This window comes from Branchiostoma belcheri, unplaced genomic scaffold, assembly GCF_001625305.1.
Source record: "Branchiostoma belcheri isolate BF01 breed outbred unplaced genomic scaffold, Haploidv18h27 scaffold23, whole genome shotgun sequence".
In the NCBI taxonomy this organism is placed as follows: domain Eukaryota; kingdom Metazoa; phylum Chordata; class Leptocardii; order Amphioxiformes; family Branchiostomatidae; genus Branchiostoma; species Branchiostoma belcheri.
Genome location: NW_017803824.1, coordinates 44,987 through 70,204, shown reverse-complemented (window position 1 = coordinate 70,204; position 25,218 = coordinate 44,987). Strand labels below are relative to the sequence as shown.

Sequence of the window (25,218 nt, the reverse complement as noted above, 5' to 3'; positions counted from 1 at the left end):
CCTGAATTCCCTCATATGTCGATATCTAATTCTTGCTGGATCCTGGTCGGGTTTTAGGAACTTATTGTCTTCTTACCAATAATAACCCGTATCTTGTTACCAAATACGCAATTCAAGAGACGGAAAGTCCTTTGTTTTACAAACTCACCTTTATTCCACCTTTATTCAAGAAACATTCTTTAAAGCTAACCTACATGATGGTAACAGCATTTATGAAGGCAGTACGGTCTTCAATGGTGGTTAACAGAACGCGTACAATAAAACAATTGATAACTGAGAAAGTTCAGAAGATAGAGAGAATGCTATCTGAAATCCTTGTCAGTGGTTGGTTCTGTCACAGTTTGCTTGAAACCCGAGCTCCTACAACATCAAAATCGTCATACGACGAATGCTTGACCGCATCTTTACTTCGACGGGTAAGCATACAGAAGAACCACCCCGTTCGGAGCTATGCTGACAGTTAGCTCTCTGTACAAGTCATAGTGACCATACTCATAGCCAGTGAACACGTCCTCTATGGCGTACCCCATGTACTGAAATAAGTTCAGGTCTCCCAGAGTGACGGTATAGTTGTACGGTTCCCCGTCTGCGCGTCTGTTCAGAAAGGCGATCGCGTAGGATGGAAGAAACGGGGACTCTATCTCTCTCGTCCACACCTCGATCTTGTCTTCACCCTTAAAGAAAACACGCAAGAAAACTTGGCTAACATCTTCGAGGAACAAGAAATCAGAATTTTAGACTTCAGAGAACAAGAAATCGAAGGTTTTTAGACGTTTGGTTTTTCGTGATGGACCTTCAAGTTCACAAGTTTACAGACCTACGGGAACTGTTTTGGGAACTGTGGAGGGGATTGTCTATTGATCTATCTAGAAATTAAAGAAATGATAAAACAGCAATATTTCCATGCACAAAGCGTCATTTTATTGAAAATATGTTAGTATTACAAAAGTACAAAAGTACAAAAAAGTGGCAAATATGGCAAGTTTTCGCAAAACTGGTAAAACTCTAGTTTAGGCATGACAAAGGCAATATTTCAACAGCATATTGTGTAATGGCAAGCTATCAATGAACTTTACTGCACAACAGCTGCACAATGTAAAAACATGGCAAGTTTTGGCAAAAGTGCTAGAAGTCTATTTTAGACATGATATAAGTAATGTTTAACAGCGAACTGTGTAATACTATACCATCTTATCTGAAAGTTGTAAAAGGTAGAAAATGTGGCAAGCTTTGGCAAGAATTCTGAGAAGCTAGTCTACTTTAGACATGACAAAGGTGACTTCTGTATTGTAGACAGTGTTTATGTCCTTTATACGTTTACCATGCATATAATAGGTTAAGGGCCTGTCCTTGGTGCTGAACGCTTTCCGTAGTGCATTACGTATATTTCTAACCTAAATAGTTGGGTAGAGGAATTACATATGATAGCTATATAAGGATTATATTTGTATGACATACAAAATTGGACTAAGTGCTAGTAATGCACGCAATAGGCCAACGGGCCTGTCCTTGGTGCTGAACGCTTTCCGAATTGCATTATGTGTATTTTTGTATCTAAATAGACGGATAGAAGAATTTCGGATAATACTAGCAAACATATTACATTTGTATGGCATGCAAAATGCATTGGTCTAATTGCTACATATGATAGATTAAGGGACCTGTCCTTGGTGCTGAACGCTTTCCGTATTGCATTATGTGAATTTTGTACCTATATAGGTAAGAGTAAATTCAGATGCTATGAATTATATTTGTATGGCATGCAAAATTGGACTAAGTACTAGTATTGTAATGCATGCAATAGGCTAACAGGCCTGTCCTTGGTGCTGAATGCTTTCGACACACCGTATGCTTTCAGTCTTTTTTAGCTGGGTAGGCAAAGACCAGCACCACGCCATTTGGCACAATGGTGACGGCTAGCTCGTCGTCCGGGTGTAGGTGACCGTAGTACCGGTATTCAAAGGCGTCCACCACTACATATCCCATGGAATAGGTGAAATTCAGGCTGCCCAGAGTCAGAGTGTGGTTGTAGGGGGTTCCGTCCGAGCGTCTGTTTAGGAAGGCTACGGCATACGTGTCGTCTCTCTCGATGGGTCTTACCCAAGTCTCAATCCTGTTGTCTCCCTTCAAAGAAATTGTCAAGAAGAAATTGGAGATTTTTCAGACTTCCTGGAAGTGTTTTGACCTTTTCGTTGTTTGTTTGTTGACAAAAACACCTTGATTGATTGTGGATTTATTGATTGTGACTGTATTGGAACTGTATTGTGAATTACACCATAATATACCAAAAGTACATTGTAGCACTGTGTGACATAGGTTCCTCGTATTACACATTGGACTTGTGATTATCTCACTATTCATGGTCACTATTAATAAAAGGTAGCGAGAGAACAAAACACAACCATCAACAGATTCGTGAACAGAAAGTATATTTATTTGGCTTTATTTGAGTGTGTGAAAAAGGATCGTTGTAGCAAATCCAGTACATTGGAAACAGTTTTTCTAACGTACAGCACTTCAACGTAGCTACCATATGCTCTAGTGGCATATTCGGAGACCTTTTTGTGAGATGCTCTAGTCTATTTAAACGTTACATGTCGACGTCGTAGACCATTCCATAATGTCACAAATTAAAGGCAAAGACAAGGCTAGCTAGTTACATATTGGATCTTGCTTCACTTTGGCACATTTTATCACAACTCGAAACTTCAAGACCGATGCTGACCATCACAATTACATAGCAGTTTAACCAATGATACTTTCTATATGTCCATCAAATAGCTGCACTTCTACGTTTCGACGCCAGGGGGCGTGACTACGACACCGGTCTATTTCGCCGGGTAGAGCATGACAAAGACCACAGCATGAGGGTCGATACTGACGGTGAGCTTAGCGTCTAAGTTAAAGTGGCCGTAGCGACGGCTGGTGTAGACGTCAACAACCTCGTACCCCGTGGATGAACTGAAATTCAGGCTGCCGAGCGTGAGGGTGTGGTTGTAGGGCATGCCGTCCGCTCGTCTGTTGAGGAAGGCGACAGCGTGCGTGTCGGGCGACATGAGGGGCTTTACCCAGGTCTCCACCATGGTCTTATCCTTTAAATGTTGATAAAGCGAAAGGCAGTGTCAGTTTCTTCGTAATAATGATATAACAATGAAGAACTTTATTGTGCATTTTTGCCCACTGGGCTAAGCACATTCATACTATAAACATGTGGCTTCTTTTAGTTTCGAATTAAGATTCCGTGAAGTTGGTTAATCAAAAGATGGAAAGAATACAAAATCTGCTGCAGAGGAGTGTGGTTAAGTCTTCCTGTTTTGATTTGCAATCTGTGGCAACTTTGATTTCTTAAGGTGCACGTTACAAGATGATTGAAGCAGTTTAAAATATTTTTGTGATGTTTCAAATGTACGCTCGAAATCATTTTGGAACATATTACAATTTTCATGCAATAATCCATAGAAATAGTTTTACGTATACTTTCAATTAAAAACTTATGAGAATATGTAGTTCTGATATTGGTAATAAACTTAACTGTGTGTCCAGAAGGTCCAAATGAGGCTTGGTCAAAACAATCTTGAATCGCGAAAAATGGCATGACTTCCGGAAACATCATCAAGGATGTAGTGTAAACAATCTTACAATCAATCTTACACCTGTCACAGTTAGTTGGCAATGGCATCAAGAAATTGGATGTTTCAGGATGCATATTAGGGCCCTATTTGAATAATCAACGCTTTATAGTACTACATGTAGTACGTCAGTCATAAAGGTAAAGTTATAATTCAGTGAAAGTATGAGGTCGTGGCAATCTTGTCACTGAATGGATCATAGCTTATACCAGCTTGTTCAACTGCTATTACATCACCAGATCTTACTAAAACAATCATTGGTCTTCAGCAGAAATCAAAGCAAACAATAATCATTCAGTCAATCATTGGTACTGCTGACCCCTTGAATAATGTATCTTTATTGCTGATTCTCATAAGCACTATAATCATTTTATTGCAACTTCCAACACCAATTACAAGTGGTAATCATATAATTATAATCATCTGCACACCACAAAAATTACAATCCCAAATGTGCAATAGAATTGCTAGTTACATGTATATTTGATTCAACAAACTATTAGCATATTTTGTAATTTCATTCAAAAAAGTCTGTACTAGTGATCATGTAAGCAAAAAGCAGAAATCAAGCAAGCTAAAGCATCATATGATTCAACTTTAGAGCAAGAGTTTGGGCCTGGTCACATATCACAATCTGAGGGCATCCTTGGGATAGTTGTGTATGTGTCCTGCAAAATTCAGCTGTCTTAGTACAGAAAAGGCTGTTATAATCATTGTCAGTGGTTGGTTCTGTTACAGCTTGCTCCAAAAATTTGACGGCATTAAATCATTTGAAGACCTACATTGAATGTAACTGCACCTTTAGTGGCATATAAGTAACATACAGAAGTGCATAATAAAGAGCATCACTCCAAAGTATTCTTTGATGGGGCCACTGACAAAAACTAGTAAAAGCTAGCCCTGCATAGTACATGTAGTTCATAAATGAACTCTTAGGCACACCAGTGCACCTATTCAAAAAACTTAATTTTCAGACCCGTATCATGACATAGGTATGGCATATATCATAACCACCCCAGATGGATTAATATGCAGCGTCAAGACACGTTTTAGATCATAATGACCGTAGTGTTGGTTGGTAAACACTTCCGAGAGTTCGTAACCCATGTAGTATTCGAACCCAATCTTGTCTAGAGTGAGGGAATATTTGTACGGCATTCCGTCGGAGCGCCTGTTCAGGAAAGCAACGGCATACGAGGGGAAATCCTTGTTTTCTATGACTCTTGTCCACACTTCTATTCCGTGCTCCTGATTTCAGACAGGGGGAGAATCACAGGTTTGATTACAAGCAGAAGTGACATCATGGAGTGCAATTACATTGCAGCAAAATTATGGCACAGATACCAGCATTTTAAGCTTTAGTATGCTCTCTTAGTCGCTCCCCTGCAAAAAGACTGGACCAGCACATACTTTATCTGTTTGGTGATGACATCATGTAATGAGCTAATTCAATCATGTGCTGGGCTCTGCTGATTGGATAACCCCATACTACTGCTCAGGCTTAGCCAATTATTGCACATTTTCATATTCTGAACAAATATTCAAATGTCAGATGGATAGAACATGTGGGGCCGGTCTTTTTTAAAGAGTACTAAACTTGTCTTGTTCAGTACTGCACGTAGCATATATGTGTATGTTCCATCTTGCTTGTTTTCCAGCTTTTTTTGTCAAGGTCGATGTTGGTGATCCATATAGGAGTACTGACTCCACCACTGCTCTTATTTTCTAAGGAAATTTCTTTTCATGTTTCATGTTTCAAGATGACTAAACTTAAAAAGGCTGGCATCCAGGCTAGCAAAATTAAGTTTTGAAGCAGAATTACATCATTCAAATCAGCAGATCAATGAAAATCATCTTTGAAAGATACACACAAAAAAAACAACACTTACTCAAGCAACTGGATATGATTTTGGAAATCAAACCTTTTCGAGAACCATATCCAGTTGCTTGAGTAACTGACACCTGGAGGTCTAACCATCATCTACATGTCTTTGAAAGAAACTCGTAAGCCGTACCTTGATGATTCTCCTCCCCTGCATGCCGAGGGAGTCCTGGCTGATGCGGATGACCTCCTTGTTCATGAGGATGGACCGAGCCTCCGCAGAGATGGAGCGAAGGTCGTTGGACATGAAGAGCGGCGCGGCCAGGATCGCCCACATCGCCATCTGGGCTTTGGACTCCTCATAACTCAAGCTGTAGTCTCCAACGATCAGCTGGAGAAACAGAAATCAGAGATATCAACCTCCTCTGTCTGGACAAACAGGTACACAAATCCACAGCTCAGCCATCTAATAATTCAGTACACTGAAGTAAAAACTCTGTCAAGACAAAATATCATGTGGACACTACAGCTTTGTCAGCATTCCAGGAGCAACTACATGTAGTTTGAAAGGTCTTAGCAACATTTTTTACATTATAACACTCAAGTAAAGTAAAATAAGTTAGTTGAACTAGCATAGTTTAGTTGAAAATAAGCGTAAAGATCCCCAATATAGTATGCGGTTGATATGCTAAAATTTGCTGGCCAGAATCCATATTTTATATTATTTTGATATATAGATAAGTCCATGCAGACATGACCACCCTCAACCATGTCAGGTTGGGGTAGTGGTGAGGATGCAAGTGAAACCAGAGAGAGAGGAATGAGGCAAGTAAAAATGGTGTACTGTCAAGAGAAAGTGCATTATTAGTTAGTCCATGCAGAAGTGTCACCACCACCACCACCTGTGACCCACCATGTCCGGATCGTTCCAGTGCCCGGGGCCTGCGGCAGGACCCAAGATGTCCTGGTTGTTTCCGTACCAGTCAATGATGTTGGTCACACTGTCCCACGAATCCTGGATATCTCCATAGTTCCTCCACATGTTACAGTGCTCAGCTATAGCTGTGTAGTTCACCTGTACAGAAGTTTAAAGAAGTTATTTTCACAACCGTGTAGAAACGTTACAACGTACCATGTCGGGGTCGTTCCAGTGCCCAGGGCCGGCGGCTGGCGCGAGAATGTTCTGGTTGTCGCCGTACCAGTCGATAATGCCGGTTACGCTGTCCCAGGAGTCTTGTATGTCGTCGTAGTTTCGCCACATGTTGCAGTGTTTCTCCAGACTTGAGTAGTCAACCTACATGTACGTTTGTAGGTGAAGATGATTTTACAGCAGCTAAAAGACACATGTCATGTAACATAACTGTTCTTGGGTGCTTATAATTATATCAACTTCTCATCGTAACTTATCATTGGATAAGTCTTCACCAATTAAAAGCCTGGATCTCATATGAGTCAGCTGCATTTGGCCAATCAGGGGCAACCTGCACTTTGCCTGGATGAACCATTATCCACCCCTGCTTGGCCAATCAGGAGCCAGCAGCAATTAGCCAATCAGAAGCAAGCTGCACTTGACCAGTCAGGAGCGAGCTACACTTGACCAATCAGGAGCGAGCTGTGCTTAGCCAATCAGGAGCCAGCTGCACTTAGCCAATCAGGAACCACCTACACTGGTTGTTTCCGTACTTGGCCAATCAGGAGGCATCTACACTTCACCAATCAGAAGCCGGCTGTATTTAAACAATCAGGAGCCAGCACTACACCTGACAAATAAGGAGCCTGTAACTCATGGCAAATCAGTTACAAGCATGTTTTACAATCTTTCCTAAATTTATGGAGAAGTACATAGTAAAATGAACCTTGATGCCCCCAGCGTATGCCGGCCAGCTGCAGGAGAACAGGATGGGACGTCCCGTCTTGTTCATGTACTGTTCCATGTCTGGGTAACCTGTGGGAGGGAGAAAACACGGGTAAGCCTGGAAACTTCAATTCAACCATGAAACAAGAAATTGGAGATTTGAGACTCCTACCTAGTCCTAGGAAATATTGTAGGTTTTCGTGACCTTCAAATCTACAGACTTCCTGGATTCTGTATTTAGAGTTTTCGTGACCTTCAAGACCTCCTGAAAGTATTTTGGGTTTTCCTGGATGTATTGGAACTGTGGTGGGGATTGTATGATGTAATCTATTCCACCTACCATCCACTTATTCCCTCCATAGAGTTAGAAGAGTTTGTGCCCATTACAGTTTTGACGCCCGCAGCCAACATAGTACAAAAGGCAGTAATTTCGTCCTCCCTCCTTCTACTTCCATGTTCCTTCCAAGTAGATTTACCCCGGTAAAATTACTCCAGTCTAAACTCCACTTTTTTTCAGTAAAAAACTTGGGACTTTGTCAAATCATTGTCATTTGATACATTGATGAAGGTTAGACCTCCAGGAGATACACAAGGAAACTGTTACTCAAGTAGCTAGATAGATTTTAAATTCTGTCAGAAGTTTCAAGTAGCATTCACTCCAGTGAATTTATAAATGTACAATCATGTACTGTAAAATCAGCACAATTTAGTCGTGATGACTACAAAGTTGATTGCACAATAAAGTTTGAACTACTTTTTGTCAGTGACTGAGTCCTTGTGTACTGTCATTAGAACATGTTACAAAAATTCTGTACCCCACGACATGTCGGACACGTTGGCATAGCAACCGTCCATCTTGAGCAGGTCGATGCCCCACCCGGCGATGGTCTCTGCGTCCTGCTGCAGGTACTTGATGGACCCCGGGTAGCCTCCGCAGGTGTGCGTACCAAAGTCCAGGTAAATACCCAGCTTCAAGCCTTTAGAATGCACCTGTAGGCAGGAAAAATATGGTTTTTAAAATCTAATTTGCTTTGATTTATTTGCCAGGATAATACAATTGTGATAATACAATACATGTGGGGCACAGGCAGCTATTGCTGCAGGGTGTCCTGACCCGCAAATAAAAGATTACAGAACATGTAGGAAGACATAAATTGTGTAGACCTATGCCCTACAAATCACAAATGAAACAATAAATGCAATCTAAAAAGCAGCATAATAAATTTAAAATACAGCCTAACTATCGGTCAATTTCAATAGTCTGGTATAGTTACTTGTAAGTTGTAGTTTCAGTCCATAAAGTTTCTAACTGCCAGAATGTATTGTTTCAAATTGGTATACCATATTCTATACATTTATTTGTTGAACCTTCCTGACCACTTAGATTTCATATTGAAGGCAACTATTTTTTTTGTATGCTCCCATCAGATTTGGGTTGCCCAGAGGATGTCATCCAATATAATTTCAAATCAGTATAGCTCTTTATACATGTACTAACATAGTCTGCCAGTTTCTTGATGCCGTTGGGGAACCTGGTCTTGTTGGCGTACAGGTTTCCCTGGTCGTCCCGCTCCATGGACATCCAGCAGTCGTCTATCGTGATGTGATCATAACCGGCATCCTTCCACCCATCCTCAGCCAGACGGTCCGCCATCTGCATGAAGAGATGCTCACTGGGAAAAAACAAAAATCCGTGTTAGTAAGAAGAATCTTGGACTTGGAACCGGACATTTCTGCACCAGGTTTTAAAGAGGCCATCTACATCAGGGCATTGTAATCATTCCTCAACAAAGACACAAACTTTCCACCACCAATTTCTGTCAGTTCCCTCCTTACTTCCCTTCAATTACTAGTAACTGTAAACATGCAGACAAACACAACAAAAACAAAACCTCCATACACGAAATATAATCAAATAGATTTTAGATATATTTTAAGTTTAACCCATTGAAAAAAAACTCTATGTTGTTAGTGATCTATTTTCTTTCATTTTGATTCATATTTCGTTCCATTTCCTCCCATTTCACCCCACCTCGTTCATTTTGCACTTTCTGTACGAGCAAAATAAAGGCGTTGACTTGACTTGACCCACCTGATGCAGTTGTAAGGGTCATCAACACAGTCCACGTTACACCTAAACCTCTCCCAGGCCAGCCAGCCCATGGGGGGTGTCCGAGCCAGTCCGTTATCCAATGAGCTGCTCTGACACAAGAGCAATGCTAAGGCAACTGCTGCTGTAACCACTGCCTTCCACATGTTGGCAGGGTGTTCAGTTTGAACAGTGTCTTATCTGAAAAATATGGAGATATACAGCTCAGTTCTGGAAGCATTGAATCTCTGAGTTGTAACTTGTAAGTCAATTTGTTGTATACTGGTAGCTTGCCAATTTGATAAGTTAAATTTCAGCCGCCAACAGATTTGCTTTTAGGAGCAGTGTGAAGGCAACTGCTGCAGTTAATTACCACTGCCTTCCACATGTTGGCTGGTGGGGGGTTGAACTGTGTCTTACCTAAAAAATATGTAGAGATACATCTAAGTTAGTACAGAAGCATGTCAGCAGAACGTCATATTCCCGTATTTAGGATGACATTCTGTCTGTAGTTTTCGAATATCGTGTCCATAAAGATAATGATCTGCAACAGACAAAATGCTGAATGTAACTGCCGTGGTTACCACTGCCTTCCACATGTTAGCTGGGTGTGTTGGTTTGAACAGTGACTCTTATCTAACTATTCTAAGGAATATGGAGATATATTTAAGTTCTAGTGGCATTGAATATGGTGAGGCGATTTGTTGTATAGCTTGTCAACTTGATGAAAATCACATCTTATTTGCGGTAGCAAAATTTTAGGGTCTGAGAAAAATGTTCACGTAACTGTATATTCGCAATGGCAGCAGGTGCAGAAGAAAGCAAGTCGGCGAATTATTTGTTCATGGTAATGATAACTGTGAGCATTAAAGTGCCGTGAATATATAATAATTTACAGGACTGAATTGCAGCCACCTAAAGATCTGCTTGTAGATTTGACTATGAGTGTTTCCTAGCTACAGTTAAGGGCTGTTTCCATGTGACTAGCACCTGTTACAAATAAACAGTGCCCAGACATGTCCAGGTGTTGTTTACTGCTGCAGATTATTGATCAACAGCTAGAAACAATTTGTTAGCCAGACTGATAGCCCAAATGTGCAGTATGTTCTGCATACGTGCTGGGCTGCACACACTCCAAAGTTTGTGTTTGACCAACACATGAACATTCCCTAGCCGCGGCGACTGTTGCAGGGCTTCTCTTGCTTGCAGTCTTTTACATTAGCCCTGTTGTTAGGGCTAATGTAAAAGACTGCAAGCAAGAGAAGCCCTGCAACAGTCGCCGCGGCTAGAACATTCCCATGCATGAGAACAACTTCAAGTTATTATTCTGCTTCATTTACCCTATACAGATCTCAATTTTTACAGACCTCATTTAGAATTGATTGTATTACCAACTTGAAAGCCCTATTTTGATACACGTTTATCACAATATTTGACAATACATTGCATGTTATAGATAAACATTATAAGTCATTGCATTGGATCGCATGTGACCACAAGTTATTGGTAAACGTGGCTGTTGGCAAACTTAAAACTTCATTATTTTGCAACCAAAACACCACGATCGCGCAAGAAACCGTTGCAGAAACGATCTAAGAGTTTACCACAACAAATCACTTGAAGACTGTCAGTAACATTTATGCCCAAAGTGTTGCAATTTTGTATCAAAAACGCAAGAAAACAGGACACACACACACCTGCTACAACAGAGCAAACAGCTGATACAACAAGCATGTGACCCAGTCCACGTGATTTTCTCGAACACCGATGTTACAACAGTTCTGATTGGACATAACGTGTAGCCGTTTTGTTACGGCTGCTGATTGGTCTACGGATTGAAATCTTGACCAATCAGAGATCGGTGTGGAGTTCAAAACACTAAAAATGGCGGCATACACATGAAAAGTGAAATTTGTTTGTTTTGGTGATTGTTTTGGTCGCATTTTAAAGGAATTTTTGCCCAAACAAGGTAATGTATCGATAGAATTAATCAATTGGCGTAGGTACGATGTATTTGAATTCTCGTATGTTTGTTTTCCCCTGTTTTAGAGACCTTTTCTGTGTGCGTGTGGGGAGGGGGGCTATATTGAAGTAGGAAGTGGACTACATAGTAGTGCTAGTACTCGAGTATACGGATTCATTCTTGTACTTTCTGGTCTATAGTTATAAAAGTTGCAAGGGTACCGAAGTAACGGGTTCTTCACTGACCGCCCAGTGCGGAACTCATGGGGAAAGTAGCGTCGGCACTCGGGGCCCTGTGCGGAAGAAAGCTCCGCACTGGAATTCTAGTGCAGAAACGGCTTTGTTCCAGTGCTGAAACACCGTCAGGACTGGAATTCCAGAGCTGAATCTTGACTCGGCACTCGTTTTCCGGTGCTAACTTCCACTCAGCACTCGTTTGCCAGAGCTCCGAGGCCGTCCACCACTGGATAGCCAGCGCTCGGAGGCCGTTCACCACTGGATAGCCAGCGCTGAATTCCACTCGGCACTCGCTACCAGTGCTCGGAGGCCGTTCACCACTGGATAGCAAGTGCCGAAGTCCCTAAGTAACGGGTTCCTCACTGGATCGTTCCAGTGCTCGGTGACTCTTGGTGCTGGAAGCCGAGTTCTCAAACCATTTCGGCACTGGGCTTCGGGTGCTTACGTCGGCCGCGCGGCGTACAGTACAGTATCGTAGGCCAAGTCTATGTCTGTAAAAATGTGAGGATCTGAGCCTTGCAGTATACTTAGTAGTCCTGCCGATCACCTTGTTGTCCCGATTATAATTTGCCTATCCGGGCGGTACGATCTCGAAAATATAAGTGTTAGAGTTTAAAATTAAATAAATGCAGCATCTCGGTACCCTTTCTAAAGACAAGGTTTGATTTGCCGATTTAGAGTGTCCAGTGCTGAAGCCGCCGACACTGGGCACCAAGTGTTGACGTAACTTCGGCACTGGAGATCTAGGACGGAAGCCGCCTCACCTCTGTATACTGAGTGCTGAGAAAGGAACCCGTTACTTCGGTACTTTTGCATAAAAGTTTACGTTTCCATTTGCTTGTATACATCTTGTATCATGTATAATTCCACTGCTCCACTGGTCTCCAAGCAGAGGTTTGGTGGGTTTACGGAAAAGGCTGGGCAGTGTCAAGTTCTAGTAAATATACCATACTGGCCGGCACTTGAGGCTACCAGACTAGGCAAAATTTAGGCCTTTGTTTGGGTTTTTCTTGTAGCTTGAGCTCTTGTAAGCTTTTCTTGTAGACTAATAAGCTAAAAGTGTATATTCTTATGCTCTCACAAAACCAACTACATTATAATTTGTGGTAATGTCGCGGACTATGTAACGTTATCTAACCTGTGTTACACAAGCTGTCTCGGCCGGAGGTCAATGACCCTCACCCCAACCTTAGGGCGCTATGAGAGCGGTTTAGTCAGGCTAACTATGCATCCTCTTGTGTTTTGGATTCTAGCTAGTTGTACAGCTACAGGAAGATGACGTCGTCCCGTGAGGACTCGATGAGTGCAGAAGACCTGAGGCAGCAGCTGTTTCACACCTTCAGGGAGAGAGGCCTGCTCGACTCTCTAAAGGTGGGTATTCTTATCACAACCCTGACATTACTTTTGAAACAGAAAGTGTAAGAAAACAGGAAGTAAGCACTTTTTAAACTGTACAAAATATATCTGTCTACCTTTTTATGATACTGATCTATATATTAGATTCAGAAATCTGTCATATATACATTGAATGGCACAATGGCTTGGCTAGCAAGGACAAGATGAAGAGGTTGCTGCTTCCATCCCTGGCATTCCTAGCTAGACATTGTGTTGTTGGGAAAGACACTTAACACTCTCTTTCTTTCCTCACTCATGTCACTACACCCAGGTGTAAAACCTGACTTCAGTTGGGGATGTAAATGCAGTGGAAGGAGAGTGATGGGCTCCACCTTCTAATATTATACATGTGTAGTGGATCAACAAACCAAATGCTCCTAAAGCTTCAAAAAGGCTATGGCCGTATGGGACTAACTTTACATTTTACCTTATACTTCTTTCTATCTTTAAACCTAGCCTTTTATTTCTCTCTCTCCATTACAGAGTCAGCTCAGGAACAAGCTGATCACAGAGCTGCGGTCCAGCGGACGCTCCGAGCAGGTCCTTCGGCCGGTTGATGTTCCAGAGGGAGGGACGCTGCTGCATAGAGCAGCCAACAGCCTGGTGGCCGACCACCTGCAGATGTGCAGCTACGACTACTCACTGTCAGTCTTCCTGCCAGAATGTGGGATTTCAAGGGATCAGGTATGATACAGCTATCTAAAGGAGGACTAAGTCTTCGGGAGGATGCTGTTATTTTGCAATTTTAGGAAGTGAGAAGTGCATACCACTTTACTGAGTATACAATAATAAACTACCTTGAAGTTATTTGCACAAAAAAGGACGTCAAAACTTTCTAGATACTCTCTAAACAATCCCAATATACACAGTGCCTATGGTTGAATATAATGTTCCTGACAAAAAGTTATGTGTACGTTATGAAAATAATCTACTAGTGGAAGATGATAAGAAATTGTCTAATACTAAAGTAATGTATTCTTTGATATGCTTTTTAAGTGTTTTCATATTTTCTATGTAAATTTTTACTTTTCTAGTTGCTGACCACAAGGGACCTTCTACAACTCCTACGAGTCAATCCTCAGTCAAAAGTCCACAAGTCGTTGGTAAGTTGCTTTTGTTGTTATTGTTGGTTTTATCTGTTTTCTTCACATGTTCAACTTAGCCTGTGTTTAAAATCTCTTGTTGTCAGGGGGTTGGTGGGAGAAGTTAACAAGCCTGAATAGTTTTTTTTTCTCTCCTTGCAGACTGGAAAGCTAGCTGGTTCTTCCAAAGGTATGTAACCATTGCCTTCTAATTGACTCTGCTTGTGAGAACAGCAATTTTACACATACTGGTAGTGGCTCTGGCTTTTACGTCCCGTCCCATACAAAAGGACATCCCTAACTAAAGCTTTGGGGTACTAGTACTTGTTTTCTGTGTTGAGTAAGAAAATAGAGGCACAACACTGAGGCCTGCTTGGGATTCAAACCCAGAACCTGTAGAGTCAAGTCAACAACCCCAACCACAAGACCACCTGGCCACTTTATAAGTAGGAAGCTAGAAAAAATTACATGGAGACATGCAAGGGTATTATGAGTGTAAATTTGAATTGTGCCATTTTCCTTGCAGGTTTCCTGTGGCAGCTGTTGTGTGAGCTGACCTCTGCCCTCCCCCAGGGGTTACCTGAGGACATCGGGTGCCAGACAGACGCTGCAACTCTACCTCCCGCAGCTTCTCTCAGTAAGGGGTAACTCTGCATTTGTGGAAAGGAACTCTTAGTATCTGTATCTGAATCTGTATAGCCGGTATAAACGCCCCTTCAGTGTAATACATCAGCTTCGCAGGGTTAGGGTTAGGCGGCAGCTGGCTATATCACACTGAACGACTTGTTACACCTACCCCTTGAACATCTAACTCTAGACATTGTTCAGACCTATCTAATCATAATGCCCCTATACTTAGTGACAGTGAGTTCCACTCTGCGATAGTTCTAGGAAAGAATACGTTTTTGAACACCTCAATCCTTGGTTGATAACTCTGGGTACTTGAAGGCAAGGCATTAATGTGTTCTCTCTCATTGTAGATGACAAGTTGCGTTCAGTCGATGAGCGGTTCTCCGTACAGCGTGAACAGCTGGCGGCCAGCAGTGCGCTGACCATCGAGGACAGGATGCTGTCCTACCAACGCAAGGTCGACGAGCGCGCAAGGTCACAGGTCAAGCAGGAGGTAGGTCATGGGGTTGAATGTGAGGGGGGGTCAAAAGTTGGTATAGATAGATTTAATTTGATTTAATTTCTGCATGTAAAAAAGAAAATTTCAGACAAAAGAATGAATAACAACAGTTTCTAAAAGTAGGTAAAGTATAACTCATATAGCTTCAAATGATACTCCAGTTAGTCCAGTATGTCTATCTGCGACAGTTATTAAGTACATGTACAAAGGACATGTGATGGATAATTTATACTGCATGATAAGTGAGATAGAGTAGTAGTAGGAGTCATCCTTCCATCTCAAAAGATGATGAAAGAACTCTAGACCTGATGTTGTAGCTGTGTGCAGCGTCTAGTGTGGCTAATCAGCCCTACGTTCACTTGGCAGCCCTGGTCACAGTTGGGAAACAAGAAAGTTTAGATATTTTGTGGTGTGCTTTCTTTCCATCTGTCTGCTAGGTTGCCCACTTCAAGGAAACAGAGCTGGTTAAGATGAGACTGGAGGAGAAGGAGAAGACAAGAAGGGAGACAGATGCAATAAGGAGGGAGGTAAGACAGTCCCGGGGAGGCAGGGAAGGAGTGGATAAACGGTCTACACTGTTTTATTCTATTTTTATTTTATTCACATAGATCTGAGAACATTGGACAGAAAGCACATAATGTACTTAGGATAAACATAAAGGACACAAAATTGGGGTAACAAATACTGGTGACTGGGTCAATACTGTTTCTTCCTTACTCTGTTGCTCTCTGTCAGTCAGTCTCAAAAGACTGTAACTGCACAAAAACAGGATGGTGCAGTTCCTTCACAATTATGCTACAAGTACTAGAAAAGCAAATAAACATGAAAACGGTGAAAATGAAGCTACCAAATAAGTTTCGAGATTTATGTGACTGTGTACATTAAAGTAATGACAGGCCTTTTTAACCTACTTTCCTTTTCCATCCCTCAGTTGGAGCAGGAATACCGTAACAAGTCAGACGCTCTGCTGGCTCGGGAGAGGAATGCAATTGAGAGACTGCAGAAGCAACAAGAGGTCTGTACAACACTGATTTCATTATATAGAATTTCCTGGGCACTTCAAAACTGAAGGGAAACATATTGAAAGCAAATACGTAATGTTTGCACATGCTTAAGCCCAACAAACTGCTCAGTTTACTCTTACTAATACTAGTACTTAAAACCCATTCATATATATGGTGACCAGTGCCTCTAACAGTTGCTACATAACGTAACCCAACACCAACAACTGCTAAAGCACCAGTTACCATAGTGACAGCCATCTGGTCCAGGTCATTGACCTTACTGTGTTTGGAGAAGAATAAGAATACAAAACAGAGCAAAAACAATGCAAACATAAAAAAAATGGGCATAAAGAGCTTTCTAAGCTAACATAACATGAGCCATGTGCCATGGTATGTTCTAGATCCAGGATAAGGAGATGCACGCCTAGAGAAGAAGAAGAAGAAGAAACAGAGCAGAAACAATGATAACATAAAAAAAAGCTGTGCATAAAGCAGTAAAGAGTTTTATAAGCTACCCTAACATTTTCCCTGTGCTGTTCCAGATCCAGGATAAGGAGCTGCATGCCCAGAGACAGGCGATACTGGAGGAACTGGAGACAGTACGGGGCAGGGAGGCTCAGGTCAGGAGGGAGGCGGAGGTGAATGACAGGTAAGGACTTGGAAATAAATATTGCATTTCTGATTTCAGTGCTGAAAAAATACCATTGGTAGGCAGGGATTGTCATTTCTTTGGTTTAAATTTTTGCTGGACTGATCCAACAAGTACAGTAAAACTGGATTACCTGAGCTCCAGGGCTGTTTTCAGGGCCAGTCCCTATATTTGCTTGTGGGAAAGTGACAAATATTTCACCTGATTCATTAAATAAAGATGTGCTTCTGAAAATGAACAAAACAATGTTTTAGGGGGTTTGACATTCAGATGTCAGATTGAGAATTTTTTGCCCTTCGCACGAGTCAACCCCAAAAAAGATAGTGTTGGTGGGTGTTTGCTAGGGAAGCCAAAAACAGTTTTCCAGGTCTTACTCATACTCATGAATTCTTTGACTTTCCAGAGCTGTACAGATTGAGCAGGACAAGATGAGGAGTCTAGAAGAGAACGTCCACCGGCGTGAGGAGGCTGTGAAGAATATAGAGGAGACGTACGAGAAAAGGCTGAACAATGAGATGATGAAGTGAGCACCATCAGTCCACACAAATTGGAATTTTTGGATAACATCTATTAATGCTTTGAATCTGTGGCACTGTTGACGTAGTGGTAAGAAGCCCCTGTCACCTATAGCCAACCTTCTCAGGACCGTGGTTAATCAAGAGCAAGGCATTGGTTGGCGATGTTTGCTACTTGCTAGCTTTAAAAGCAGACTGTGCAGAGTTTTGAAAAATCAAACTCCAAAGGGCTTAACACAAGTTAGTAAGTGTTGGTTTCCCTAGCTACTAGTAGTATTTGGATACTGATAGGTTTTATTATGGGTTCACCACACCACGAAGTGGTGGTGAACCCATATTGCTTTTTCTGATGTTTCTTCTTCTTCTTCTCCTCCTTCTCCTGCCATTTTTTAAATGGATTCAGCTTCTTCATTTTACGGCCTAAGGTCCTGAAATTTGGTATGGAGGTACAGTGGGCAAATACCCCTAGGCGTTTTTTAAATTATTGTGATACAGGCTTTTAGAATGGTTTTATTTGAGTTTTTTGGCTGTGTTATAGCAAATGTATTACTGTGTTAGTGTACCACGTTTGGGCATGAGTCATCACAATGGAATGCAGGGCATCAACCAATAGGCATGCAGCTTTCCTCTATACTTCTTGCTGATTGGCTGTTGGGATTTAACTTGATTAACACCTGCACAGAGCATTTCCATACTGACAGTATGTCTGTATTCAAGTGTTTTGGTAGGTATTTCAAGCTTTCCTGCTCCAGCATTGGAATGCGGGGCATGGACGTTTTTTTTTTTTTGAAAATCAACAGTTTGCATTATGCAATTAAAAATCCTAACCAATAAAGTAGGGAATGGCTATCCAACTGTTGTTTTAGTTGTATTTTACTTCATATTATAGTTATATCAATGTAAATCATTGTTTTCCCTTGTGTTTCTCATTCTTTCCCTGCCATGTCGTAAAATGTGGTGAACCCATCGCTGTATTTGCTCCAAAGCAAATATTGGCCTTTCTAGTTTTATATGATTTGTTAACATTTCTCACATAAAAAGTGCCAGCATTTCCTTGTGAACAATGACTTCACTATTATTATTATATAAACACAAAGCCACTGTCCAAACCTGCATGTTCATCTGAAACAGATACAAGCTGGAGGTGAAGGGTCAGTATGTGAAGAGACTTCAGGAGGAGGAAGAGAGGGAAGCCAGGAACAGGGGTGAGTTTGACTGCATTGACTTTTACCTGAACTTACTATGGAGTATAAAAGATATAATGGCAATGTATGATGATCCACACTTCCTAAAATCTGAGTGGTGCAGGTAAAATTTGTCTGGTGCAGGTAATTGTCAATGTTACTTGCACCAGTGCAGGTATGCCTGCCTAAGTGCTGAGGCCAGTAACTGGTCCCTCTGTAAGAAGTCTCCAAACTTAACACTCCCTCAGAGCACTTTCTTCTGCAAAAAATATTCCTTAAAATTATGCAGAAAAAAAGATGTCAGGCCCTTTATGTCCTGTACTGTCAGAATGTTATAAGTCTTCCTTGTGTTTTACAGAGGAGTCAAGACGTCTTGCGGAGGAGAGAACCACCCAGAGCAGGGTGAAGGAGGAACTGAGGGAGACAACAGCCAGGCTGAAACAACTGGAGGTAACGATCATCAAATCCTGTCCAGTACAATGGTCAGCAGTTCTCAGCAATCTTGTAAAAAAGACTTTCATTAATTTTTATAGAAATGTTTACTTCAGATTGTTTGTATTGTTTTGGGTGGCAGAGATGTAGGTGTAGGTATACGTACATCTGTCTGTGGGTGTTTGTCTGGGCAGAGTAGGTTGAAAGCGCGTAGGTTCGGGAAAGATTGAATGACAGAATGACAGGTCAAAGAGTTTAGATATGGAAGTCTGAAATCTTCAATTTCTTTTTCATTATGTGAAGAAATCTTTCACTGGCAGTTGAAGTAGAGGGAGTCTAATGTTGACTGTTCTTTTCCCCCTAACATCTACAAGACATAGTTTAGTATCACCAAAAGAGCTGCACTTACCACACTGTGAGACACCTTAACGTGATGTAACCAACCGTTGATGCTATCCGTTCCAGAGAGACTTGGAGACAAAGGACCGAGACATGTCCTACACGACCAAGCAGAATCAAGTTTTACAAGAAAGGCTCAGAGAAGTATGGGCACAACTTTGCACCAACCTGAGTACTTCTGACAACAGGCTTACAAATACTGCAAATCGTGAAATTTTTTATCTGGTTTTATTTTCTTCCAGTGGGCCCCACTAAAGGATTTGGGTTGGCATTAGGAAGAGAATCCAGCCGTGAAAATCTTGTTTAAAAAAAAGACTTGTACTTGGTACTTGGTGCAAGCACGTGTAACCCCCAGTTGGGGAAAATGACGTTAAATTCGGTTTGAAAAAAAAAACAAAAAAAAGTGTCCTCTTGATTTTAAAAATCATGGCACTGGGAATATGTTTTTTGTGTCTCTGTATCATCATCATCATGTCAGATGTTCCCAGAACCAGGCCCTCTCCCTCCAATCCATTGTATCTCTGTATGTCTGGCACTATTTCTAGAAAAGCTTTCAAATTGAAACTGTCACTGAATTTTCCAGATCTTTGCTAAAATTTACTCAAAAGTGTTTTCCTTGTACATTTTCAAGGCTACCCCAGAGCACATGCAATCATAAAGTGTTCATGGTGGTTTTATTTTCACCTTTTTTATATGACACCACAATTTAATGTCTTTTGTATTTCTACTGTACAAAAGAATTTTTCAGTCATGAACTTCAAACACCACAAAAACTCATGCAGCAAAATATAACCATTACGAAAGTAAAATGCATTTTACAGTTACTGTATATTGACCACGGCTGTATCTGTATATATTATGCTGTATTTGAAGCCTGTTGTGTGTCTGTCTGTCCACTTGGGTTGGTGAAAAGATGTCCTGTTCGGTGTCTGAGTTGGTGGCTTTCTTCTGCTGGTGTCCAGTCCACAACTGTTACTGTTACTGTTACACGTCTCTGTCAATGTCACGTTACTGTAAAGTGTTTTGGTTTGGCCAGGGATTCACTTTGCAAAAAGTCAAGCAAATGGTTGCCTCTACCAGGCTTCAGAGGTGGCTGGAAAGAGTAGAAATTGGCAAGATAGACAGGTAATGCGCTAGGGGAGTCCAGCAAACTGTACTCCTTTAGCGGACCAACTCCCCTATTTGTGGCCAATTTCTACTCTTTCCAGCTGCTTCCAAAGCCCAGTAGAGGCTAGACAATGGCTCATCAATGCAAAATCATGAAAAGTTAGCCCTCCAAATCAAAACACTTATAATGTTACCATATTATTCATTTGCATTTGGCTTACCGTACTTCTAGTATAACTTGTTCCTCACTGACTAATCATGACGGTTGAAACAAAGAAATGCATGTCACTAACATCTCTTTAATCACAGATGAATAGAAACATCCTCAGCTTTTTTGTCATCTAAACACACTTATATGATGTCAACGTGCCAACACACTGTCAACCAAAGCACACAGTAATTTGATAAAGCATTTTCCTTAAAGTTTATAAGTTTGCAATTCTTCGTCTCACTACACCTTGTTGCCAGATCCTGGTAAAGCATTGCCTGATAGTATGAACTAAAAGTTTGACTTATCCACAGATGGGAGACCTCACACATATCAAGGAAGAGGCTGCACTGCTACAGAGAGAACTGGACTCTGCTAACAGGTTAGTAGTTATTCTTCTCATTTGGTATTAAATGGCTGAGTTGGTAGGCTAGAACTCGATCAAGAGGTTACTAGTTTGATCTCTAGCATTCATGACTGGACATTGTGTCATTGGGAAAGGTACTCTACATGGCTTTCCTCACTCCACCCAGGTGTAAAAAGGGTTCTGAAGCATTGCCACAGATGCAGCATTGCATATAAAGCTGTCTTGAGTTCATATTCTGAGTACCTGTTTATAGAAATAACAGAACTGAGCTATTGAAATTTTGAAAATTTTGTTTGCACAACTCATTGGGCTCATTTTTTTCTTCCAGGAAACTAGCAGAAATGGGTAATGACCACCAGCAAGAAAAGTCAAGTAAGTACCAATGAAGATGTCCCCAAAGTCAATGCTGACCTTAAAGGAGTTTAAATCAGAAGCTTTTGTGTGTTTCTCTCTGTTTTGAATTTATGGATGATACAAATATTGTATAAATTGTATCACTCACTCTGTACCACAATACCACCATTGTACCTTAGGGCTGGAAAAACAGCTGCAGGAGGAGAGGGAGAGGTTGCAGCGCCCCCCGGCAGACCTGTTGGTACTGCAGGCTGAGCTCCAGCGGGAGAGGGACAGACTCGGCCAGGAGAAGGCCGTGTACGAACACCAGAAACAGCAGCTCAAGAACGACCTAGACTCTGAGGTGGGAACAACATTCTGCCTTGGTTACGGCCACCCCTGTTAAAGTGCAGTACTCCAACCAAACCGGACCACATTTTGGTCAAACCAGGACACCACCAGTCTGTATTTTAACAGCAAAATCAACATGCAAGTTTATAGTTTAGTTAAGTCTTGATTTTGATGGTAAAATGCAGACTAGAGTTGTACTGGCTAGTCAGAATGGTTTCTCGTCTAGGCTAGATGTCGTCTGACGGTAAACCTGTAGATATACTGTACAGTACTGGCCAGATTCGATTGGACCAACTTGGCTGGAGGTGCACTAGGGTGATGGCACAGTCACATTTGTTGTAGGACGTCATATGATTTTGACATTGCAGTGTTTACTAGCAGGCTGAGTCAAAAATGTGAGCATAACTACCCATCTTGAAACCTGGTCTGTGTTTCAGGTTAGCAGGTAGGGTGGGAGTATAGTGGTGGATGGTGGAGGAATTAGGGCATTGGTGTTTTAGTTTCAGTGGTATATATAAGTCAGGAAACCTATCTTGAAATCTGTTCCATGTTTCAGGTGAGCAGGTATACTGATCTGCGCAGACGACACGACGAGCAGACTCGACTGCTGAAGCAGACAGAACGGGAGGTCGCTGACCTTAGGCTGGCTCTACAGCAGACTCAGATAGGTAAGTTTTATAGTTTTGGTAAAATTTTAAGCTGGCATTTCTAGAGTCACAGAAGTCACTGGCAAGGCCATAAAATTTTTGATCTCTTAAAAATTGAGTGATTCTGTTCTATGTCCTGTTTCCCTCCAGCCTTGCAGAATGAGATCTACAGAAATCCCAAACCTTCAGTCATTAACAGGTAAGCTTCCTGAAATCTTATCTTGAAAGTTCATCTATGTTGGTAGAAAACTTTAATTTCCAACACAAGAAATTGGACCTACCCAAATTTTTTACTGTACAACTTAAGTCTTTGTCAAGGAATGAGCAATTTATGATCCACTGCTCACCGAGTCACGTGTGTCATCTGCATAACGTGACATCACAGAAGCAGTGGATTGCTCATTCCTTGACAAAGACTGGAGTTGTATAGTTGAAAATTTGGGTACTGTTAAGTCCAACATCATGTGTTGAAAAATTATGGTTCAGACTTACTTAATCCTCTTCGCCTGTCCTAGAGCACAGGGCTTCAGTGAACGCTCTCCACCTCCCTCGGTCCCTTGCGATCTTCTTACCTCAGTTCAGACTTGCTTCATACTAAAAATTGCTGTTGTTGTCTTCAGGTTTTTATAAGTTTCAATCTTGTCTTATTCTTTCTACCCTCTTTCCAGCCACAGGTCCTCCACTCCATCCTCTGACGACGACTTACTCCGACCCGCGAACTCCGACCTCTACATGGACACCAGCCTGAGGAAGACCAGGGTGGATCCTGCCCTCCAATTGGTCGGCGGTTACCATAGCAACAGGATGAGTGGCAGGCCTGACAGGTCCCTGGGGTTTATAGAGGAGACGAAGCAGAGGTTTTTGGAGCTGGAGAGAGAAGCTGAGGTAAGGTGTTCCTGTATCTGTGTTATTGTACTTCCAGGTATGGAAGTAGCCTGACTTTCAACCCTTGCTTTTTGCCAGCTTCCCGATAGTCTACTCTTTGAGCGCCAGGCAAAGAGCTTATGTACACAGACTAGTATGGAAGTATTGTTTTGGGTGGCTGAGCTGTGTGTGTGTGTGTGTCTGTGTGCCCAGAAAGAGAGGGTTGATGACACATGGGTTGGGGATGGCTGACAGACAGAATGACAGGAGGCCAAAAGATCAGACACAGGAAATGGGGTGAACTTGAAGGTTATGAAAAACTCAAAATGCTTCCCGGAAGTCTGAACTCTTTGATTTCTTGTTGGATATTGAATGCCCCTTTTCACCTTGGATTCTAACTGGTGGTGTTTAACTATTACAAAATATCACACTACAATTATGCATCTAACTCTTATTAGCATTAGTCCAATTCAAGTCACCAAGGAGACCTGCAATTATTGGAGTCACACATCGCCTTCACACTCACTTTCTTGATGGCCAGATTGTTTTAAGAATTTTTGTTACTTACAGAACTTAGAGAAGACGTACCAGACCTATCAGCAGAGGATGGGCAACATCCCCTCCTTACCTCGGGACCCGGCACAGGGGATCATCGGTCGCCATCACGTGTCTCCCCCCCGCCCCACGCATCACTCATCAACCCCCCGCGCCGTGCACCATGTGTCCTGGGCTGAACCTCCTCAAACCAGACCTGCAGCAGCAGCTGAGCTAGGTAGGTGTTTGTTTCTTTGTCTCGCATAACTTGTATTTAAGTTGTAAACCACTTTGGGGCATAACATTAGTTTTTGACAGTAATTAATGGACCTTTCCTGATCAAACATGTTCTATTTCAAACATCTCGGTCAAACTCAGCACAGTAAGGGTCGGGGTGTAAGTAAAATGCATGGAGGCTCCTTCTTGTTTTACTTACCTGTGAGTGCCCAAGCTGTTTTTTTCTCATGTCATTTTTGTTCTGAGCTGTTGCATGTGATACATGCAGCCAAAACAGTGAAAAACCTGTCACAAATACACACACCCTGCTTCACACAGATTGTTAGACCCAACAGACTTCCCCAAAGTATGAGACCTCCAATTTCTTGTTGCTTGTTTGTGAATCCTAAGTTTCAATGCTTGAATCCCCCACAGGTGAGTCCTACACCAGCACGATCCACTCACCCATCCGAGGGTCAGATGACCACCCACGACCTTTGTCCTCCACGCCGTACAGACAAGATGGCCGTCTCCATGGCAACGCTTCCCTGGGGCTGTCAGAGGTCACGACCTGGAGTCCTGAGGAGCCAGCTCGCACACAGAGGTCAGAAGTCACGACCCCTGTACTGTAAATGCACTTTTATTCCCGGTGGCTTTATTTTGCAGTATGATGCAAAAGGAAGTTTTTGTGGTGTTTAAAGTTCACAGGTTAAAGAAATTCTGTAGTACATACAAAAATACAGAACACATACATGTATTTGTGGTGTCAGGGCAGAAGTATTGTTTTGGGCGGTGCAAGTTTAGGGGGAGTTTGTACGTTTGGGTTCCAGACTTTGCTTCAGGCAACATGATAGGAGAATGACAGATAACAGGAGGTCAGAAGACCGGTGGGAATATGTAGGAATTCAGTGGTATAACGTCTAATAACACTACATCATACTATCCCCTCTACAACTCCAATGAATACATTCACTAAGTCTGCACACTCTGATTTGTTGTTTCCAGAAGAAGAGATTCTGACCAGCCCAGAGAGTCCGTGCGTGCCCCGGCAGACCCCATGACTGTGGATGACCTGATTGCCCGGCCGGGAGAGCCAAGTGTGGTCGTGCTGCCTGGCAGTGAGACAGGTACGATTCTTTCTTTCTTTCTTTCTTTCTTTCTTTCTTTCTTTCTTTCTTTCTTTCTTTCTTTCTTTCTTTCTTCCTTTC

At 41.9% G+C, this 25,218-nt stretch overlaps 3 protein-coding genes and 1 long non-coding RNA gene across 6 annotated transcripts in view; 3 read left to right on the top strand and 1 right to left on the bottom strand.

Annotated features, from left to right (window-relative positions):
* Positions 1 to 132: 132 nt before the first annotated feature.
* Positions 133 to 9,593, bottom strand: LOC109470720 (alpha-N-acetylgalactosaminidase-like). 3 transcript variants are annotated; one of them, XM_019769783.1, is made up of 7 exons: positions 9,399 to 9,593; positions 8,805 to 8,979; positions 8,122 to 8,296; positions 7,308 to 7,396; positions 6,584 to 6,745; positions 5,645 to 5,842; positions 133 to 674 (listed from the first exon to the last, which is right to left on the bottom strand). In XM_019769783.1, exons 1-7 carry the CDS (start codon positions 9,560 to 9,562, stop codon positions 405 to 407), a joined length of 1,233 nt encoding a protein of 410 aa, XP_019625342.1. In that variant the 5' UTR covers positions 9,563 to 9,593; the 3' UTR covers positions 133 to 404. The 3 variants fall into 3 exon arrangements, with proteins under 3 accessions (XP_019625342.1, XP_019625344.1, XP_019625343.1); XM_019769785.1 differs by lacking the exon at positions 133 to 674 and adding an exon at positions 2,781 to 3,092; XM_019769784.1 differs by lacking the exon at positions 133 to 674 and adding an exon at positions 4,380 to 4,877.
* A 1,664-nt stretch (positions 9,594 to 11,257) lies between these two features.
* On the top strand, positions 11,258 to 17,380 carry LOC109470722 (oral-facial-digital syndrome 1 protein homolog). The gene is made up of 11 exons (XM_019769787.1): positions 11,258 to 11,364; positions 12,848 to 12,965; positions 13,473 to 13,673; positions 14,024 to 14,092; positions 14,234 to 14,261; positions 14,598 to 14,708; positions 15,052 to 15,194; positions 15,638 to 15,727; positions 16,132 to 16,215; positions 16,747 to 16,853; positions 17,257 to 17,380. Exons 2-11 carry the CDS (start codon positions 12,870 to 12,872, stop codon positions 17,378 to 17,380), a joined length of 1,053 nt encoding a protein of 350 aa, XP_019625346.1. The 5' UTR covers positions 11,258 to 11,364; positions 12,848 to 12,869.
* A 1,529-nt stretch (positions 17,381 to 18,909) lies between these two features.
* On the top strand, positions 18,910 to 21,438 carry LOC109470723. The gene is made up of 4 exons (XR_002140270.1): positions 18,910 to 19,002; positions 19,450 to 19,527; positions 21,013 to 21,080; positions 21,394 to 21,438. It is a non-coding gene; the product is annotated as an uncharacterized LOC109470723 (long non-coding RNA).
* A 15-nt stretch (positions 21,439 to 21,453) lies between these two features.
* The window catches only part of LOC109470531 (oral-facial-digital syndrome 1 protein homolog), a 6,411-nt gene continuing 2,646 nt past the window's right edge, over positions 21,454 to 25,218 (top strand). Inside the window, exons 1-8 of the mRNA XM_019769496.1 lie at positions 21,454 to 21,508; positions 21,599 to 21,762; positions 22,306 to 22,417; positions 22,547 to 22,595; positions 23,065 to 23,281; positions 23,831 to 24,032; positions 24,446 to 24,614; positions 25,016 to 25,137. Coding sequence (XP_019625055.1) covers positions 21,454 to 21,508; positions 21,599 to 21,762; positions 22,306 to 22,417; positions 22,547 to 22,595; positions 23,065 to 23,281; positions 23,831 to 24,032; positions 24,446 to 24,614; positions 25,016 to 25,137 — 1,090 coding nt within the window. The remainder of the gene's footprint in view (positions 21,509 to 21,598; positions 21,763 to 22,305; positions 22,418 to 22,546; positions 22,596 to 23,064; positions 23,282 to 23,830; positions 24,033 to 24,445; positions 24,615 to 25,015; positions 25,138 to 25,218) is intronic.

What these genes read in the sequence shown, in the direction of transcription:
- LOC109470720 (XM_019769783.1), bottom strand. Translation starts at nt 9,562, where the DNA reads ATGTGGAAGGCAGTGGTTACAGCAGCAGTTGCCTTAGCATTGCTCTTG. An exon ending in GACCCTTACAACTGCATCAG is followed by an intron (nt 8,980 to 9,398) that starts GTGGGTCAAGTC and finishes GTTTTTTCCCAG; the next exon opens with TGAGCATCTCTTCATGCAGA. An exon ending in ACTGGAACGACCCCGACATG is followed by an intron (nt 5,843 to 6,583) that starts GTACGTTGTAAC and finishes CTGTTTCTCCAG; the next exon opens with CTGATCGTTGGAGACTACAG.
- LOC109470722 (XM_019769787.1), top strand. Translation starts at nt 12,870, where the DNA reads ATGACGTCGTCCCGTGAGGACTCGATGAGTGCAGAAGACCTGAGGCAG. An exon ending in CAAAAGTCCACAAGTCGTTG is followed by an intron (nt 14,093 to 14,233) that starts GTAAGTTGCTTT and finishes CTCTCCTTGCAG; the next exon opens with ACTGGAAAGCTAGCTGGTTC. An exon ending in ACCTCCCGCAGCTTCTCTCA is followed by an intron (nt 14,709 to 15,051) that starts GTAAGGGGTAAC and finishes CTCTCATTGTAG; the next exon opens with ATGACAAGTTGCGTTCAGTC.